We start from the raw sequence: 21272 nt of genomic DNA, 5'->3' as shown, positions 1-21272 counted from the left end.
TCAGGTCTATGTTCTAGAATTAATGCTATAAAGTTAGATTCATAATTTTTAACTACATACCAGAAGATCAACTCTTCTGCCCAATAATTGAACATGGCAATCAATTCACAAATCTAGCTGCCATATGTTCAACATACACCCACGAATAAACAAGGACGGGTCATACTTTCACACGATTGTTGTATCAAGTAAACAGTACTATGAAATCTTGCAATATATATTTTGATCTAAAGTAAAGAATTTTTAATTCTTACACTAATCAGTGTTATTTAACATGTTCTAGCATGCTGTCCGCCTTATTTTTCACGATAATAGTTCCACTTATTATGGGCAAACATGTACTTATCTTTTACCTGACCTGATAATGTAAAACTTCTTTTACAACTCTATATAAATTGATACAATTACAAAAAGGAAGCAGCTATTGACCAAGGGTTAAATGATCAAAGTACAATCAGGACCAGAACAGGCAGAAGGCCTAAGAAGGTGTTGCAGGAGGTTAGAATGTGTTTAAATGTGCCAAGTGCAAGCTATTTTTCAGATAGGAGGATGTTTTTCCCATGAGGCATAGCCGAATAGCTAGAGCGATGCGCTTTTCAAAGCTTAGACATTCAGTAACATTAGTGCATTTATCACCAAAAGGGAAAGTCTACATTGTCATTACTTTTTTTAAATAATCGTAGTGTCCTAGCCAACTTGCGCACACCTCGACTAATTTCATGGGGTACTACCTCCCACAAGCACAAATATCGGGTATCTACATTAATACTGTCATAACTTATCGTAGAGGAATAACTTTTTTAAGGCCTCTGTTCATGAATTTGTGCTGGCATCTTTTGATTTTATCTTTCTTGAGTGGATGGCAGGAATAGATTCTTAAAGATAGATTCTGACTCCACTCGAGAAAGATAAAATCAAAAGATGCCCAACTACGAGAGTTTCAAAATAAAAGCTTCCCAGTTGATGAGAGTGATTACTGATAAACCAACCTCCACAAAGAGATCTTCTTCAGAGAAATGGGGTCAGCGTTGTCACAAGATCAGGATTTACAACAAAATCAAGAACTACGCAACACTTCACCTCAAAGCCAACATAATGATGCCGCTGTACTCAATGAAGAACCAAGAAAGATCATGCGAGAAAGCAGCAAGAGTACTGAGACTAACAAGACAACGGAAGCCACCAAAGTACTCAGATTTCCACATAATTATGAAGAAATCCTTAAAGAGGCAGATTCTTCAGTTGACAGATCCTCCATAGACAAACTATATGATCAGCTACATGCTGGAGTATTTTTGAACGAAAAACGCAAGGTAAGAAAACTTGTCTCCATGGTTTAAGTATAAAACTAAGAGAAATGCTCTATTTGAAACACTGGCCAACCCTCTGAAAAGGAAAATTTTCCTTTACAAGCATCAAGACTTCCTTATTATCCTATTTGCAAAAGATTTTTTTTAACCTAATTCCACTCTAAAAACATTCAAGTTCTTCAAAAAATCAACTTTATCTATATTTCTAAATTCCCTTTCATTTACTCCCTCAATTTCAATTTGTTTGTTCGGTTCCCCCCCCCCCCCCCCCCCCCCCCTTTTTTTTTTTTTTTTTGTGAAACTGGTAAAGTTGTATTCCTCAGCATTAAGGGTATGCTGGCAACCTCCAAAAAGTGAGTAACCTGGAGAAACGAAAAAAAAAACTTACAGAGAACCTAGAAACTCTACAATCTGATCTGTATCCTCTATACAAAGTTGTTTACACCAAAAGAACAAAGTTACAATACAATCCATTTTACTTTCAGAATAGAATTGGACCTATCATCTTAAAAACATCTTTCATTTCTTTCTCTCCAGACAGTCCACCAAATGCAGGATGGTATTATCCTCCACCACCTTTTCTGACCTTTGCTCCCTCCCCTCCTAATCCAGCAGCTTGGCAGATCTGATGTGTGGTCTGGCATGATCCATCTAGTATTTGTTTGTCTGGTTTTGACTTGGCAGGGGGTTTAAGAAAGTAAAGAAGACTTCTGAATTGTGTGGTCTTAAACTAAAGATATGTTGAATGTACCAAAATGCCCTTTGATCTTGTGGTCTTAAACATGCCATGTGGAGAATTGAAATTAAAGAGTTGCCAAAAAAGGAAAGAGACATTCTTTTTGAAACAGACTAAAAGGAAAAGTAAGACAAACAAATTGAAACGGAAGGAGTAAGAGATTAACAAGAATTCCAACTTTTACCTTAACACCAAGCACCTAGTTAGTTCGGAGTAATAGATATCTTGCTAGTGTTCTTCCTTTAGAAGTTTTCAATGTGTGTTATTTTGATGTTGATATACAGGTTCCGGTGTCCCAACATGCTACATGGAAGCATATATCTACTTTGAGTTTATGTTGGGTTCTTTATGCATATTTTGTTTAGCTTAGATTTCTGCCTTCAAACTAACCCCAAGAGAAGCATGTCCTCTTGTGATTTATTGGACCAATTGTCCAATTCTGACGTTCAAGCTCAACTAATCAATTAAGCCTAATCGCTTGAAATTACAGTTTTTATTCTGTAGCCATAATATCTACTCCTATGACAATACTTAATTTGCACTTCATGCAGAAATACTGGGTTGATAAGAAGTCAAATGGCAACTGCTTCATGCTGTATGCAAGAGACCTCTTAATCACTTGGGCAGAAGACAACCGTTACTGGCGCTGGCCCTTGGTACAGGAGTCGAGGTAATATGAATTTTTTTAATTACCTTCAATGTAGATCCAAAGCTTTAACTAATCCAAAGCATCCTTTACAACACATAGGGCTGGAAAGAAAAAGAATAATCCCTCCATTTCTTTTCAGGAGGTGGTGTTTGATAGGGTACGGCGTTTAAGAAAGAAAGATTTTTGGAACATACCAAATATTCCCTTATAACTTGTGGCCGTAAACATGAACATGATACTGATAAGAATAAAATGAAAATTTAGAAGTTAAAAAGTTTTGAGTATAAAAATAAGACATTCTTTTTGGAATAAACTAAAAAGGTAAGAGTGACATATAAAACAGAACAGGGGAAGTAATGTGCTAAAAGAGACTAAAAGTCAGTAAACATGTGTTAGCAGTCAGGCCACGACATGATAATCAGGATTCAGCAGTTAAAACTAACTAAAACTTTCACATTCCCTATTAGAAGCTATTCCAAATCAACATGTACCACATATTTAAAGGTTTCTGTAGTTGAAGACTAGCAAACTAAAAAGGCCTGAAATGATGCTTTTTATTGTTTATGCAGTGATGTGCTTCTTCCAGCAGCAGAACTACTAGATGTTTGCTGGCTAGAAATCCATGGAAGATTCAATACAGTTAGGCTATCTCCAGGACTCATTTATGAGGTTGTGTTTATTGTCATGTTAAAGGATCCTGCCTATGGATGGGAATATCCGGTGAATCTTCGACTCATTCTCCCAGATGGTGCACCGCAAGAACATACGGAGAATATGGCGGAAAAGCCACGACAAAAATGGATAGAAATCCCAGCCGGAGAGTTCATGACATCAGCGGATCAGAAGAATGGAGAAATAGAGTTCTCTCTATATGAATATGAAGGTGGGCAGTGGAAGAGAGGATTAGTCATTAAAGGTGCTGTCATCCGTCCAAAAGCCCGAGTTCTATGGCGTACAATAGGAATTCGGCATGCAGCTGCAGCTTCCTCAACTGCAGTTTCCTTTTAGCTTTTCCACACTGATGTTTAAGATGATGAGCACTACGCTAGTATCAGATAGTGTTCTTTCTTTTGCATGTGTATATTAAGATGCATGTGCTATGCAGATATGTTTGAAGCCTCAGACATTTGGCCTTAAGCCCAGAACTCAAAAGTATCAAGTGATATATGTGTAAAGACAAGAGTTGACCTATCTAGGAAAACTCTTGCATACCATGTGTTAAACTGGTGAAATAAATAAATAAATAACTTGTTTCTGTAATGTACTTGGATCGAAATCAAAGAATTAGGGCAAAAATGGAAATTTTATTACTTGTAGAATTCAATACAGCAGTTGCTACAAAGAAGAGTAAAATGAAAGAGAACTAATTCGAAGCTAAACTCCATTAACGAGCTTGAATTCCTCTGTGAAATCCTAAAAGAATAAGAAGGAAGAAGAAGATGAGGGAAGAGAAGAAGAGCCGAGGAAGAGATGGATGAGAGAGAGAAGAGAACTACAAATCAAGAATTAGCCAAATCTTTACATCCCCTTTCCGTTGGTTCACGTGTGTATATACGGGAGTGAGTTGGCACTTAAAACTCATGTGCTTCCCATGTGCCCCAAAATTATATCTGGGGTCATTACAATCCATCCCGCTTGAAATCAACCTTGTCCTCAAGGTTGTTGATGAAGGATGACTCATGAATTGCTGCAATCATTGAGCCCAAAAGATAATGTTCTTTTGCCCGATCTAAGAAGCTCATTGTGGAATTGGCAATTAGTAGCAACTGGTCCAAATTCCATCCTCCCGGAACCTACTTTGCCTAAATCGTCTCCACCTTCATTCCGACCATATCCAGGTGGAATTGCAGGTAGCACAACCACTAAGTCCACAACAAGGTTGCAATACAAAAGGATAATGCTTGAGATATATTTCATACCAAGATCAGTCACCCTTATCTCAGGACAGAACCTTAAAGCATCTGCACTTAATAGCTTTAAACCAATCCTAAAAAGGTATTCTTTGTTAATGTATAGTAGAGTATCTTCAGAAGCTCCTGAATGAAAGACTAGACTTGCTTGATCATCCTTCCTTCCAAGTTCATCCAAATGGATGGGAAGGGCAGTAGCTAAACACAAGAAGCAAATACACTCACTCAAGTTCGCGACTGCAGCAGCAGAAAAGTTTTCGTAAGGACTCCTGAGCTGGCAAGATTTCAGGTTGTGTGAAGCATATAAATTTACCACAAAAGTCTGGAATATCACTGAGCTAAACCAAATGCTCCAACTATTGAAATTTTTAATTGCAAACTGTCCCTTACTACAAACATCCAACATAATTATGCTGTTGATGTTAGTTCTAAGCAGAACTATAGCTCGTCGCACCATATGAAAATCAGTGTGCGTGACCTCACTGTATTCCACCTTCATTACCCCTGATATCAAGAGAGTAGCTACCACCAAGTTATCAAACTCAATAGCTAAAAAGTTTAACAATGCCACCCAACATATCTTCTGATTTGGCACTGTTTCTAAAATTTTGCAGCAAGCTAATTTGGCATTTGTAATTGGGACAATATGCTTCAGATGTTTTGAAATTGGCAGCTTAATCTTCATACTTATCATTGCAACTGTAAATTTAATTAGAGTTGTTGATGACCCGGGGCTTACTAGGTTGGTCCATAATTCCTAACCAATCAATTGTACCTCAGGATTTTCACCAATTTTGGTGTCAAATACATTGCCACGACCTTCAACAAAGAGGATCTCTCTACCACTGCTGTAAAATACACTGCCAGGACCTTCAACAAAAAAAGGATCTCTCTACCACTGCGTTGTATAGCAAGCAAAGTTGTATAGTAAGCAAACTCCAATCAGCTCTTCTAACATAACAATCATAAGGGACACACCCATCAACTTTAACTCCCAGCTTAGCTTGTATTTCCAAAGGCAATAAAACTGTCACATGAAGACTCTTATAGCAGGTAATACTGGAATTAACATGAACCACTTCTATTTTTTGGTCAAACTGAAGATGACGAAGAAAGAAGAACATGGGCATCTCTGAAAAGAAACAGACTTGGAGTAGATTTTTTATCAAAACCATCAAGAAGGTGTTCATTAAACAAAAACCGGGTACAATTTCTAGCAAGTGTGACTCGATTTGTTTTTCAACATACCCATGAAGAAAATTAGAAGGGAAGTACCATGTAACCATTCTAGATTTGCTTATATCACCAGGGCACTCTATACTAAGGTTGCTTACATATTTTCCTGGCGGACCCCTTTCCATTGGAAGATAACAAACTTGAATTATGTGTAATATATGGCGTACATAACATAAGACATGAATTTCAGAATATCTACCACATGAATTGTTATGGAGCCTCTTGTTTGACATGTTATCAAACACCTTGCGCCCATCTGATAGCCTGCTCATGGGGAGGTCATTAGTTTCCTTTATCTCAATAGTCATCAACTTGAATGTAGTATAAGAACTGGTAGCACTACCCATCAAGCAAGAACACGCTTCAGCCCGGTTAAGATCTCCTTCTACATTGTTAGATTCTTCGGCATCACTTGATTGAATTACTCCTTCTACAGGATCAGATTCTTCAGCATCACCTGATTGAGTTACTGAAGCCTCTTCAACCTCATTTGACTCAATATCCTATATTTTTGAAACTTTTGGTCCTGCTGTACTTTCTTGATCTTCTTTAAAAACATGATAATCGGTTCCCTTATCTTCCAGCCTGATTCCAAACCTCTCTAATAATCTGTGCAGTTGCCAGTTCATTTTATCCAATTTTTCCCCAATCCGGACACTAGCCGACTGAATCGTCTTTGAAAAACCGTCAAATGCAATTTCTTCGGTCATGGCTGTCAAACTCCCAAAGGTGCCAAGATTAGGCTTTGATACCATTTGTAATGTACTTGGATCGAAATCAAAGAATTAGGGCAAAAATGGAAATTTTATTACTTGTAGAATTCAATACAGCAGTTGCTACAAAGAAGAGTAAAATGAAAGAGAACTAATTCGAAGCTAAACTCCATTAACGAGCTTGAATTCCTCTGTGAAATCCTAAAAGAATAAGAAGGAAGAAGAAGATGAGGGAAGAGAAGAAGAGCCGAGGAAGAGACGGATGAGAGAGAGAAGAGAACTAGAAATCAAGAATTAGCCAAATTTTTACATCCCCTTTCCGTTGGTTCACGTGTGTATATATGGGAGTGAGTTGGAACTTAAAACTCACGTGCTTCCCATGTGCCCCAAAATTATATCTGGGGTCATTACAATTTCCCCCCAACAGGGAAACCTATGGGTCTGTAAACCTCCAGAATGAAAAAAGTAAAAGTCTCAATTAAAACATCAGTTTGAGGTTCAGCGTATTTGCCAGAATTTAAAAAAACAAAATTGTATTATCTGGGAAAATATTTTAAGAGCTAGTATTGCACTTTCTCAGTGACATAAGAGCATTTAATGGATAAGTTTGTTGGTTATACTATAACATGGAAAAAAACATGGCATAACATATTGTTAATAGATATAATCGTATAAGCTGATCGACCAAAAGTCGTATAAAGTCTATTCTACTACTGATCGACCAAAAGTCGTATAAAGTCTATTCTACTAACGGAAACGTCTTGCTACTCAATGTCGTTTCCAGTAAGTCAACCAGCTATAAGTATATAACGGGAATAAATACAGTAAACATTTGAATATAATTTATTTCCGTTGCCAAGATCCTTTTACCTAAAGGATATGTTATATTAATATGTACCTAATACCAACGAATATTTCACCAGTTCCATACAATGATAAGTAAAATAGAAAATACAAATGCAAATACTGACCTAACCAAAATCTGATCGTAGCAGAATCTTTCAAGCAGGACATCTAAAAACAAAACGTAGGGATGTATCAAACTTCTGTATGGTAATTTTCTGGCTTGAACCACACTGAGAAATCAATCCCTTTGCTCTTCAAATTCTCTGTTGCTGGACCAATCTTCTCAAGGAGCTGCACATGTTAACGGAAATGATAATGAGTAGCAAGACATTTCCTTTAAAGAGTTACATGTTCTAAATTTTTACCAAATTTTAAGAGGAATTAGAATATTCCATCCTCTAGATACTTAACAAAAATATTTAAGAAAATTGACCTACTTGATTTGACGTATTACGCGTTAAGTCAACTGCAACTATATGCAGATGAAAAACAGATTGCAAGTTAATTGCATTTCAACGTAGGTAAACACTTACCTTTGCAGGGAGCAAACCGTTGGATACCAAGACAGATCTATCAAATACTGAAAACCTTCCACCATCCATACACGAAACTGTCCCTCCAGCCTCTTCAACTATCTGCATGAAACATACACCAGTATGAAATAAAGACTCGAATACAACCTGTCAATAGTTAGTTAACTAGCAGTAACCACTTAGAGAAATTTGAAAAGAAATTTGAAAAGTACAACATTTAATCTATCTCACTTTTCACCAGTGGATGTCCTGGAGGTATTTCATTAGTAGAGACTTTACCAACATCTGATACTTCAAGTTAAAAAGATGAGAACCATTCACTTCTTCGATTCATAAACCAACTCACTGATCTTGAAGAATTTGCATCCAACGGGATCATACGCGAACTTAGAAATGAGACAAGTTTTATATATTGCTACTAAGGTTTCATTCTAACAAACAAAGGCACTCCTGTTATAGGACCTTAACTCTCCTGCACACTTTGCCCCACTGCATTACTTGTTTATTTTACAATGGTTAGTTCTACTTATCGACCAAAAACAAAACACACACACACACACACACAATGGTAAGTTCTGCTGTTTTTCCTTTTCTTTGGTGAAGTACATGCTATCTTTAACTGACTAAATCTCTATTCACAAATCTATAAAGAAAAAGAAAATAAGTGGCAAAGACAAAGACAACATTTAACCTTTTTTTTTTCTTTCTATTTAATGGAAAAGAAGAAAAACAAGATATGATATTGAAAGTACGACTTGCTGATTGGACCGGTTAAGCATCAAACTGTGCCTACTCAGCTCTTTAAAATTTTCTTCAAACATGAGTAGAACAGTGTCTGAGATATATCGGTAATAATGAAAGCAACAATACCAGAACTCCTGCAGCCATGTCCCATGGCTTTAGACGATATTCCCAATATGCTTCAGCAATCCCCAAAGCAACATGACACATGTCAACTGCAGCAGCACCAAGCCTTCTCACACCTTATACAGAACATGGCAGGACGAAACGTTGTTATTATTATTATTTTTTATTTTATTTTATTTTTTTGGGGGGGTTGGGAGTGTGTAGGGTGCAAAATTTCAGAAAAAGATAAGAATAAAGTTTACTAAGCCAGCGACAGGAGCATTAAGATAAAGGATAAAGTTGCTACCCGGCTGACATCAGTAAATTCCTTGAACAATTCTATATTGGTTGCCCATGGATCATCATGATCATATCCAAATCCAGTCACTAGAAGAGATTGTTCCACCTAACCCCCAACCAAAAAATTAAGAAAAGTAACGAATAAGTTAAAGGAATTGGGGAAAAAAGATTGACAGTAAGTGTACCTTTCATTTAGTGAGCTTTATATATGCAACACTATTGTCAATTTAAGACTTCAAAGCCAGGCCATTTACATGCAAGTATATTTGTTACAATTATCAAATTGTAACAAATATACTTGCATGTAAATGGGTATAGACGCATAACAGGTCACACAGAGCAGGTAGAGTTCAACATTTACCCGACTTCCTAATGCAATAGGACAAGCAAGAACTGTGTGTATCAGATGCTATGAAAGTTATCAACAAACTCTCATTTCTAGTCATGGGTCTGTTGGAAATGGCAATTAAGCTTGTTTTACACATCTGTATGCATAAGTTCTAATTTATGTTTTTTTTAGAATATATTATATGTGGCAGTAAGAGAATATAACAAATCAATCTCTTGGCACTACAACATTTAAGTTGCTAGTGATCATTCAAGCTTTTAGTTTTCTTCTTGCACATTAGGTGTAAGATTATCAAAGACCAAGCTTGCTGGATAAGAGACAGTGCTCTTCCACTGAAACATAATAAATAATCCAAAAGAACATCAGAAACTATCCCAGCATATACCACAGCAGCTGCAGCAGGCTTCCCTCTAAAAAGAACACCCACAGAGACCGCAAAGCTAGGATAGCCATGCGCGAAATTTGTTGTTCCATCTGCAAGCCAAAGTTTCTCATTAATATTCATTCCCCATAGGTTGAGTTGTCTTTAAGATAATATGTGGTGCTTGTTTCTAGAATTTTGTTGAACTCACCCATGCAAGATATCTATTTGTATGTTATAAGATGATTTTATCAAGATTAAATTAAGTTTTTTAGCAAAAGATTTGGGCAGCTTTTGAAGCATATATTGTAGATATCTCACTTGATACAGTATATTTTTTGCATACTAGGGAAAGAAGAATCCACAGCGTGAATTGTGCAATCAACGTGTCAGATTTTGACTAAATTTCAAAAAGTAATCTGGAATAATCTAGATCTCAAGTTAGCTATGATATTCGTTAAATTGCAACCCTTGATGTCAAGGCAAAATCAGAGACAAGAGTAGGAGCTTTTGAAGAGACTAGAACACCAAATTGGGTTTCTTTCTTTCACTGTTAATTTCCACTTCCAAATAAGAGATTCACTATGATGTTCTAGACTATTAGCACGAAATAATTTTTCTTCCCAATTTAGGGTGAATCTTATCATGTAGTTGGATTAATTACTATCTTTCCTGGTCTTTATTACTAATAAGTGAGTTGTTTGTTCAATCTTGTATTTCATGCTTTCAATTGATTGACCACCACAACTAGATCCTTTTGGATTTTAAGGGAAACTTGGGAGATATTATCAATTTAGATGGAGGATTGAAAAGCTTGTGATCTATAGCATACTAATCAAATAGATGAATTTGGTATGATTTGATTGTAGAGTGGGGTAATACTTCAAACCATAGGCATGGAAAGTAGAGCTAAACTCATTGCATCCTCCTTATCTTAATAACCATAGAAATTATAGGTTATTTAAGAAGGTTAGCTTCACTTGACATAGGAATGTAGCCCTGAATAATTATGAACTCCGGCACGTCTCACATTATCAATAAACTCAAGAGGATGAGAAAGATCCAAACAAAGCAATTTAGTGAAGTCAGAAACACTAGGCTTGCTACCACAAAATTTTCTCTTAGCTACTTAGTTATTTTCTTTCCTTTCTTTATCAGTACTTAATTATTTTACTTCATTGTTTATTACTTCCACCCATTTTCAATTCTCAATCAATATGAAGTTAATGTCAACTCAACTTCATTATAAATCTTTGTGGGAGGATGCTCAATCTTCATCCATATATTGCTTGTGCAATTACGTGCTTAACAATTTGCTAGTATATAGCTGCCTCGTACTTAGCTTAATGAACTTGTGTATTTGTTAAATCAGAAAAAGTTAAATGTAACCCTTTTAAACTAACTAGTTAAATGTAACCCTTTTAAACTAAAATAACCTGGCAGTTACAAGTTTAAACTACTTGGAACATTAACATTACCATTCTCAAAAACAAAAAAAAACTACTTGGAAAATCAATAAATTCATATCTACTTATGGGAACCCACACAAGTTCTCTAACCCCAATAGAGAATTCGGCTACATGCCTAGCTACTTCCATTGCTGTGAAATCAAAGATCTGTAGAACAAACCTAAAGGGTCAATGCACCAGAGATAATCAGATGATGAGTCTCCAATAATTCCTCCTTCCTCCCCAAGGATTAGATGATCTGGAAAATTCTTCCTCACGACCTCAAGGATAGCAACTTCACTACTTTTATCTGTGCTGCAATAAGTTTAAACCAACACATTAACCACTGCGACAACATGATGAAAGTCTTCACGTATACATGATGAAAATCTTCACCTGCAGAAATAAAATGAACATTAGAACCTACTCGCTAACAAGAAGGCATTCTCAAATGTTAGTGTTAAATTCAAGCAATGGTCTTAAGAGAAGGGAAAGAAAAAATAAATCACGGAGCAGTTACCAATGATCAGATAATGATGGAAAGGGAAGTCAGACTATTCACTACAGTCTAGTGAAGAATTAAATCATTTCAATGAAAGCATAATAAATAAAAATAAAGGAAAATATTCTTCGTGACAAAACTAGACAGTGATAATGATAGAAGTAGAATCACTAATTACTGAGAATCGCACAAGGGTCAGTCTTGACACCAGAAACTGAGAAACAACACTGCAACAAGAATGGAAAATCTATCAGAAATGGTGTTTAACAGCCTTATAAATCAACCTGACACATCAGCATAGAAGAAAAGAAACAGAAGCACTATCTCAATTCTGATACAAACAAATAACCACCAACATAGGAAAGTAATACAAGGTCTTACTCAGTCACTAGGTCAGTGAGCCCTTTATAGGTAACATTTCGAGGCTTATTCACAGCATCCATTACAACCTAAAATGAAAAATGAAAAAAAATGAGAAAAAACAGTTATGGATTAGGCGCCAGAATGATTATTTAAAGGTTAGATGCAGAAGGGAGATAGATAAGTAGTGAAAAAAGAAATTGCAGGATCCCTTACTTGTCCATATAAAGAAAAGCAAAAAATGGATATTGAATGACCATAATCAGAACTATAATCTCAATGCACAAGAAAAGAAGACAGAGGATACCTCACAAAGCACAAGCAATACGATGATTGAGGCCAAGAGAAAAGGTAAACAGAAAAGGCAGCAAAAAGAAGGTAAAAGAAAATCGGAACAAAGCTATCAAGAACTAGAGCAAGTCTATAGAGACGTGAGGAGTACAAGACATTCTATTAAATAAAATCTTTTGATAACTGCTAATATATGAGCACCTATGTATATATTCCTATACATCTTTTATTTCTTCTGATTGGTTACCTAATGGCTAATACCAGTAATCAACCTCATCCTAACCCCCACCCCCGAGCAGGCCTTTCCCTTTCCTGGCAATCAAATTAGTGAAAGGTGATAATAATACAATGTGTGGTGAATGATGACAATATAACACACACTTTAACGTAGAGTAAAGGGTTGTATTTATCTTTCTCTAACATCCTAACTCTTAAATGAAGCTTAACATCATGTTCTTAAGCATCCTACTTATCCTCTTGGCAACCAACTCCTTGTCTCTAATAGCTCAATAGAACGAAGGGTATCCTAATTCAATAAAGAGTTCATGGTCAAAAACACAACCGACCTATCACTTTCTCGCGAGTTTCACACCCCAACTATCAGCTATTCCCTTTTCCTACCTGAACTATAACCATTTACCTATTAAAACACACCTCGACGCTGATTAGGCCAATTGTTTCCTTTTTCTACCTGAACTATGACCTAGATGTGTTTTAATACATAAATGGAGATAATTCAGGTAGGAAAAGGGAACAAACTGATAGTTGGGGTGTGAAACTCAATTCAGGTGTATGTTTTACCATTATCTCTTCAGTAAATCATCCAATGCACCAGGAAAAAAATTGCAATTTGTAAACAAGAACTCAAAATTCAAATCTTTAAGCAGAACATAGAAATAAAACCAGAAAGAAACTAATTAAAAAGGGGGGCCAAACCTGAGCACCAGTTTTGGCAGCAACTTCAACAACTTGAAGTAGCTCACTGGAGGGAATACTTCCAGTTGAGTCAGCACCAATCTTTGAGTATACTTTCTTGTTACCCAATTCAGATAAAGTAGCCTTGGTGCAAAATGCTCCATTTGTTTTGGCTCTAGTGGAAAAACTTGTACAAAACCCGTGTTTTGTGCTACAACTTCTAGGAAATGACAGATTATAAGGAAGAAGAATTCTGGGTAACTGACAAATTCTTAAACATGAAACTGTGGATGAAAGAAGACATCTTTCCATTTTCACAGTTTGAGTTTTCTTGGATTTTTGTACCAAAGCATCGGTGTTTGAGCTTTGCTATTTTCCTCAAACTAGTATTCGTACTCGCGATGCGCGGTTGCATGAAAAGAAACTAATGTAAAAAATTAGTACACATTCCTTAGACATCAAATCTAATTGTTTCAATTTTTAAATTGACAATTTTTCCGAGATCATTTATTTTTTCTTTATAAACCAATTTTAATATCCTACCCACACTGAAAAATTAAATTAAGAGTTGTTAATAATTTTTTAAGTATGCAAATAACTGCAACTTTAAGATTTAATTTTTATAGTGTCTTTTTTCACAAATGCTATTTCAATTATTTATTCGTCCCAAATTTATATATAATCATTTCTTTCACACTAAAAATGATTAATTTATCTTTTAATTAAATAAAAGTTAATTACACTCCATGTTATTGCATCCATTAATATTGTCCGAAACTTGACATATGATTTTATAATAATTTACACTTGGCTAAATATCTTTGCCCACTATATATTTTATTAATTGAAAACTTGTTAGATCTCTTTATAATTTATCAATATATCTGCCACATATTACTTACTACATAGCAAAGCAACAGAATGACTTAATTACATTGTATAAGCAAAAAATATTCTTAAGCAATTGGTCAAACGAATGAACTTGCAGTGGAAAACGTATCAGATATTGTATTCGTCATTAAATCAAATTTCTTGTCCCATTGTCTCAATTTTTCCTTTTATATAACACTGCGATTTTTTTCTACTCATACAATATTCACCACTCATACTTGTTCTTCAAACTCTTATTCGCTGTCTCCTTCTCCTTAAATGGGTGATTTTAGTGATGAATTTACAGCGTTGAAATTGATAAACAGCCAATGCTTGAATTCCAAGGATCAACCTCAATAATTAATGTATATAAAATGTTTTCTGGACTATATTTATCCAACGACTCTTGGGATAAAAAAAAGTTCAAAATATCTTTATTCTTAACTTTTATTCAATTTCCTAGTTGAAGTTTAAAGTAAATCTTCTCAATCGCATAGAAATGTTTCATTCCTATCATTACATTGTCATGTTTAAATGATTTTTATTTCTTTAACTTGAAATATTTATCTTTGAATTGATATTTCATACAATTATTTTTTGTATAATCAACGATTACCCTTGGACTACAATTTTTCCTATAAACTATCTTTACTAAAAGAACAACCATAGCAGCTTACTTCACATAAATGAACAACCTTTAGACTTACAAAAGGAGAAAATGTAAAACTATCAACAATACAATTATCTATTTACTTCATAATCTCTGTGTTACTCCTTAAACTTTTGATAAGAGATTTCGTTCTTAAAAGTTATTGGGAAAGGCATGATAATTTACTAAGTTGATTTGGTAAAACTCCTTCATATATTTCGTTTCTCTATCGTATTTGTTCATTTTTCATATATTCATTTCGCATTTCTGAGATATTTATATACATCAGATCTATTGAACGAAACTTCAGATTCCTTAGTTACACCTGTGACAAAAGATGAATGTAATGTTAATTGTAACAACAGAACATACCCAGTATAATCTCACAAGTGGGGTTTGGGGATAATGTTAATTGTAAACAACTACAAAATAATAGCAATAACAAAGTTAAATTAAGCTTGAAAATATACCTTGAATATTATTCAGAGAAATTTGATGTGCATAACCCATAATCCTTTTACCCATCATAGAAATCCTATACAAAATAAAAAAAATCACAACTATGCTGGAGTATATATTCTTGTTAACTTCTTTTTTGAATTAGAGATAGGATAAGTACTTCATAAGTGATGGAATTGACTCATGGTCAAGTTTGTTAGCAATTTGACCGTACATGAACTTTTGATGATATTAATTATGACACCTAATTAAACATCTTCGTTTTTATTATATTAAATCTCATGTTGAGTATATTTTGTTAAACTTTGAATCTTCAATATTTTTCCAGTTAAAGAAGGTTACAGTACGACACCCATTTTTTTTTTTTTTTTTTTTTGTAACGTGCACCACTTTATAAAATATGCCGGAGAGCTTATTTTAATTATTCAAATTTCAGACATCTTTTATTTGTTTGTTTAGTCTAATGACACAAATATTTTTTAAATCGTGCAGATTATGTTGAAAATATTATTTGAATTATTTAAAATTCAAAATTATTTTGTCACATCTTTTAAATTAACCTCAATGCAAAATACTCTTTTTATATAGGTGATTTATTTATTTATTATTATTTAAGATTATTTGGATTATTTAAAATTCGTATGTTTAAGATTAGAATGCTTCATTTTTTAAGATAAAATGATAAAGAATTCCATTAGGTTTAGATCACTTCTTCAAAATTCAAGCTTACCGAAACCTAATTCAATGAATTATCTTCTCATTAAATTTGAATATTTATATTTCAATTATATATCAATTCAAAATTTATATTACAATTTTTATTAACTTTGTCCTAAAATTGTCAAGTGGCTTGTTATTAGTTTGCCACTTGGCTTAACCACATTGCTTATACCTCTCCTATTTTATATAGTAGTATTGATACCCGCGCGATGCGCGCCTAATATTAAAAAATATTAGTCATAACAAACTATAATCTGATTTGTTTGAGCATATTAGATGATATTTGTTTTTAGAAAATCTCGATTGTCTTCTTATTATTACATTAACTATTAATATCATCCAAAATATGTTAAACGACATTTTATTAGCCATTTGGTTTGGTGTCCTGGCCCACCCGTCATCACAACATATTTATACATACTTTCATAAATTTAATATAAATATCAAATGTGAGTAAATTTTTTCTCTCGTTATGTTACAATTTTCTCCCTCCATCAAGCTTCCACTGTACCCAAGGCTGAAAATCTTATATGGCTCTTCATTTGTCATCTCACTTTCCAAAGAGATGTTGATATATTTATTTTGTTAGGCAGTTCTCATCTTTCTATTTTTTTTTAATTTATAATTTATTTCTGTGTTTATAATAATGGTTTTGCATACCCAAATTAACCACCTAAATTGCCTATTACTGAAAAGTTGAAGAAAAGGAAAGAGACAGTATGCATGTAAGTGATACAACCATAGGTCCATAGCATTAAATGGAGTTACACTTATTAAAAGATTACATAGAATTAAATTAAATAGAGAAATACATTTGTAGATCAAGAAAAGACAAATGCAAGTTGAAAGCACAAATAATTTTGTTAACACCAACGGTAAATGATATCCTAATTATATGGAAATTTGGTAAATGAAAAGTTATTAAAAACGTAGTTTACAATACCCAATTGTATAAAGGTCTATAATAGCACCAAAATCTATGTATTATGATACGGGATTGTTCATTTACTACTAATATTTTAGATTAGATAATTATGGAGATGTTCTTTTAAGCTTTGAAGTTTTAAATAAGATATCTAATAATAATATAATTTTCCTTAAAGAGATTTATGATACATCAAACTTTAAACCTCATTAACTTAAAATTTGTAATGTCTCATATTAATATAGACGCCAAGGGCATATTACGTTAGATAGATAAAAGCTCCACGTTCATATATACACAAATTACCTCATTAAGTATACAAAATCTATAACAACCATTTGTTCTGGAATAACCAATTATAATTGAAGCATAATAATTTGACGGAAAAAAAAAACTAATGCGAATAATTCTAAAAATCCAATTTCTCTGCATTAAAATGAAAAATTGTTAGCGATGTCTCTTTTTTCTAGTATAATAGGAGAAATAATTAAGCAATATGACATTCAATGCAGTAAAAGATTCACAAAGAAAAGACTTACGATATGATTTATCCGGAGAGATTGACGAAAAGTTCAAAACATGGAAGTAAGAACCTATTTACCATAAATGGTGGAGAAAATAATATCAATTAGAGTATAAACATTCACCACATGATATAGCCACAAAATAACCACCACCACTCCTCCACCTCCCCCCCCCCCCCCCCCCCCCCAAAGTACTTATTTTTTCAATAAGTACTTATTTGAAAAAAAGTGAAGTGTTTGGCCAAGCTTTTGAAAAAAAATAAGTGCTTGTGAGGAGTAGTAGAAGCAGTTTTTCAGAAGCTAAAAAAAACTGCTTTTGCCCAAAAGCACTTTTTTAAAAGTACTTTTGAGAAAAATACAAATAGAAACATTTTTTAAAAACTTGGCCAAACACTAATTGTTGTTCAAAAGTACTTTTATAATTAATTAGCCAAACACAAACTAATTTTTGCCAAAAGTGCTTTTTTGAAAAGTACTTATTAAAACAAAGTTACATTCACAATTTAAATTCAAAAATTCTATCCATAGATTAAAAACTTTAACTTCCAATTCAAATTTATGTTATGACATAACTTAATAAGTAAACTTTGTCTTAAACTTTGTCTTTTGATCAAACATCTCCTTTTTATTTTTAAGAAGAAAAATTGATTTCTTTCATTAGTGGAGAAAAGTAGCCACTTAATATCATTGTAATTTTGAAAGAAAATAATAAAAGATACTTAAACATTCAAAATTCTAAAACATATATGCTTCAGTTTTATTCAATCTACCTTTTTCTAATTATTTATTAAATAAGGTTACTTGTACCAAAATAATAGATACAACTTTCTGAATATGCTAATCTATCTCTCTGTATATATAAAGGGAAAAGAGATACATGTAATCATAATGAAAAAATAACTTAGTATTCGAAGAGAAAAATAAAAACAAACAGAATAATGTAACACAAATTAAGCTTTTATTTGCGCAGTGCTCCTAAAACAGTGGATAACGCCAAAAGTAATTCTTGTACATTCATAATATATTCAGTCATTCCTTCCACGAGTGATCTGGTGAATCTCCTTTATATATTTCGGTTATCTATTGTGCTTGTTCATTTTTCATATATTCATTTCGCATTTGTGAGATATTTGCATACATCATATCTATGGAAACTTCAGAATCCTTAGTTACATCTGTGACAAAAGATAAATGTTTAAAGTTAGTTGTAACAAAACGAAAAAAAAAAGAAAAAAACTAAATCAAGCATGTAAATATACGTTGGCAATTTGGTAAAACTCCTTTATATATTTCGATTCTCGATTAAGCTTGTTTATGTTTCAAATATTCATTTCGCATTTGTGAAATATTTGTATATATTGTATCAATGGAAACTTCAGATCCCATAGTTACATCTGTAACAAAAGATAATGTTATGTTAATTGTAAAAAAAAAAAAAAAAAAGCATAAAAATATACCTTGATAATTATTCGGAGAATGTTGATGTACATAATCTATACTGTCTTTATGCATTTTAGAAAACCTATACATCAAAAAAAATTATATAAGATATAAGCATACGAAAACTACAATCACATACTCATAAACATTATTTAAGTAGTTATTTAAAATTTAAATATACATTTTAAAAACATAGGATCCTAAGATCTATTTTGAGAAATCTTTATGCATCTGATGTTGTGATATCCTGATTGGCTAGAGTGCAAGAATTAACCAACTTTTTGTTGGTCAATTCCTATCAAGTGTCTGTGGCAAAAATTAAAAACAAAGCAATAGCATCAGAGGCTCTAATAATTCTCTGATTTCTACTCTAACATCTCTAAAACTGTACAAATAAAATTAGATATTGGCTGACAACATAGATATTCTCTGCCTCTTAGCATATGATTAACTTCCTAACGTATGAATAAATCATATCTTCAATTTCTTCTACTACATACCTTCAGGCTATCTCTATCAACAAATCAATTGCAGTAAGCAAAATATACAATGAAACATGTATTAAACAAAAAGATCAACAATATAAAAATAAAGAAACAATAGTTGTTTGTGCCAATATTGAGTACCATATGAATATCCACTTATCAATCATAGAGTAAATAAAAGCTAAAAATTAACAAATAAATAACAATATCGAATTCCGTAAATTAAGCACATTTTACAACACTATTAAATAAGCAAGTTTCCTCCAAGAACCCTAGACCTACCAAAATTCAAATCAAATACGTCCTTGAAGGTAAGGTACTATTAGACCATATATATAGAGTTAGATGTAGATAAGCATTAAGAATTATGATAATAATAAAGAATTATAAAGATATTTGTCTTCAAGTTTGGACTTATCCTTTCGATGTTTGATTAATAATAACTCCTTTTGAAAAAGATATCTGAGTTTGATAAGTCCTAAAATTACGTTATTGTTAAAGATAAAGCTAAGAAATTGTAATCACTTAATTTTAAGCAGTAGGCATTAAATTCAATTTTTAAAACTTTATCAAAAGATTCATATATCAATTCAAAACTTTTATAACAATTTTCAAATTTTGTCCTACTTCTGATAAATTTATCCTAATTTGCAGATTACTCAAACTAAATTATATGGATTCTACTTATAAAACTGTAAACTGTAATAATTTTTAAATGTATAAACTTCAATTGTTTAGTACTGATTTGGATAGATACAAATTTAAAACAACAAAGCAAATAAGAAGGAGAAGAGAAAAAAAAATCGTGGGTTGTTTATGAAGAATAAAACGTTATTTTACTACAAAAGGAAAATACTTTTACTTTAATTGTTTTAATTTTATATTTACTTTCAAACGTATAGAATTTTGAAGCTAGATATTTATATTTAGTAAATCATAACATCCGAGATAACTACGCTTGGTTTGCAAAATTTATCTTTCAATTTAAATTTGATAACTAATCAAATTTAGATGCTAATATTTTAGTTTGAAATGTTTATATTTGAATTCAAAAAAATTATTACATAACTTATTAGCTTTGTCTTAAAATTGCCAAGTGGCTTGTTATTGCCACTTGGCTTAATCACATTGCTTGTACCTCTCCTTTTTTATATATATAGATATTGTACTGTATTAATTTGAAGAATATGAATTTTTTTTGTACGACCCTTTGTTGCGTGATATTTTTCTTTGGTCCCTTTATTATGAAAATTGGCATATAATATAACACCTTTTGTATTACTCCCTCCGTTCTATATTAGTTGTCACATTTTTCTTTTACACACCTCTTAATAAATCACAAATAAAAGTGTGTATATTTACTACGGTACTACCTTACCATCTCTCTCCAATAATTTACAGTCTAATCGATATTTGTTGTTCCCATGAACAATCAATATTAAGGGCAAAATGGAATAAAATTATTAAGTTTATCTAAATTTTATAAAATGACAAGTGTTTTGAGATAAATATTTTTAATAACATTGACAACTAATATGGGACGTAAGGAGTACAATTGTAACAAAAAAGAAATCCAAATAGTAAGGATGGCTGTGGGCATAACAACAAAAACAACAACATGTCAATGTGATCCTATAAGTGGGCATAATATGGGAAAGATTAGAATTCACATTTTTTGGATTCTTGATTTGGATTTTCGAATTAAGGTTCAACTTTGAATTTAATTTGTGAAAAAAGTTAAAGTTCAGATTTAGAATTTTGAATTTCGAATATCCAAAAATATGAAATTTTTATATATTATTTTTTGCCCTATTCATTAGACATTAACCCAATACTATGTTCAACATCCTATTAAAGCAATTAATATATCTATCTATTAATACGTTCAACCTTAT

General features: G+C 32.7%; 2 protein-coding genes across 6 annotated transcripts in view; one reads left to right on the top strand and one right to left on the bottom strand.

The window, feature by feature from the left end:
- Window positions 1-13705, bottom strand: part of LOC132621764 (phosphatase IMPL1, chloroplastic-like) — a 47679-nt gene extending 33974 nt beyond the window's left edge. For 3 of the 5 annotated variants that reach the window (XR_009575684.1, XR_009575685.1, XM_060336152.1), the window contains exons 1-6: window positions 13327-13705; window positions 12121-12188; window positions 11419-11552; window positions 9814-9902; window positions 9087-9185; window positions 8804-8917 (exon numbers count right to left, since the gene is read on the bottom strand). Coding sequence is in view for 2 of the 5 variants with exons in the window: in XM_060336152.1 (XP_060192135.1) it covers window positions 8804-8917; window positions 9087-9185; window positions 9814-9902; window positions 11419-11552; window positions 12121-12188; window positions 13327-13617 (795 nt within the window). In the remaining 3 variants the exon portion in view is untranslated. Of the gene's footprint in view, window positions 1-7331; window positions 7692-7933; window positions 8036-8803; window positions 8918-9086; window positions 9186-9813; window positions 9903-11418; window positions 11553-12120; window positions 12189-13326 lie in introns of those variants that run through there. The other 2 variants (XR_009575683.1, XM_060336151.1) reach the window with 2 other exon arrangements.
- LOC132621765 (lectin-like) lies at window positions 960-3955 on the top strand. Its single transcript, XM_060336153.1, has 3 exons — window positions 960-1313; window positions 2598-2716; window positions 3265-3955. Exons 1-3 carry the CDS (start codon window positions 1017-1019, stop codon window positions 3701-3703), a joined length of 855 nt encoding a protein of 284 aa, XP_060192136.1. The 5' UTR covers window positions 960-1016; the 3' UTR covers window positions 3704-3955.
- Window positions 13706-21272: the final 7567 nt, after the last annotated feature.

This window comes from Lycium barbarum, chromosome 12 (assembly GCF_019175385.1).
Source record: "Lycium barbarum isolate Lr01 chromosome 12, ASM1917538v2, whole genome shotgun sequence".
In the NCBI taxonomy this organism is placed as follows: domain Eukaryota; kingdom Viridiplantae; phylum Streptophyta; class Magnoliopsida; order Solanales; family Solanaceae; genus Lycium; species Lycium barbarum.
This window is presented reverse-complemented; position numbering and strand designations above follow the sequence as displayed.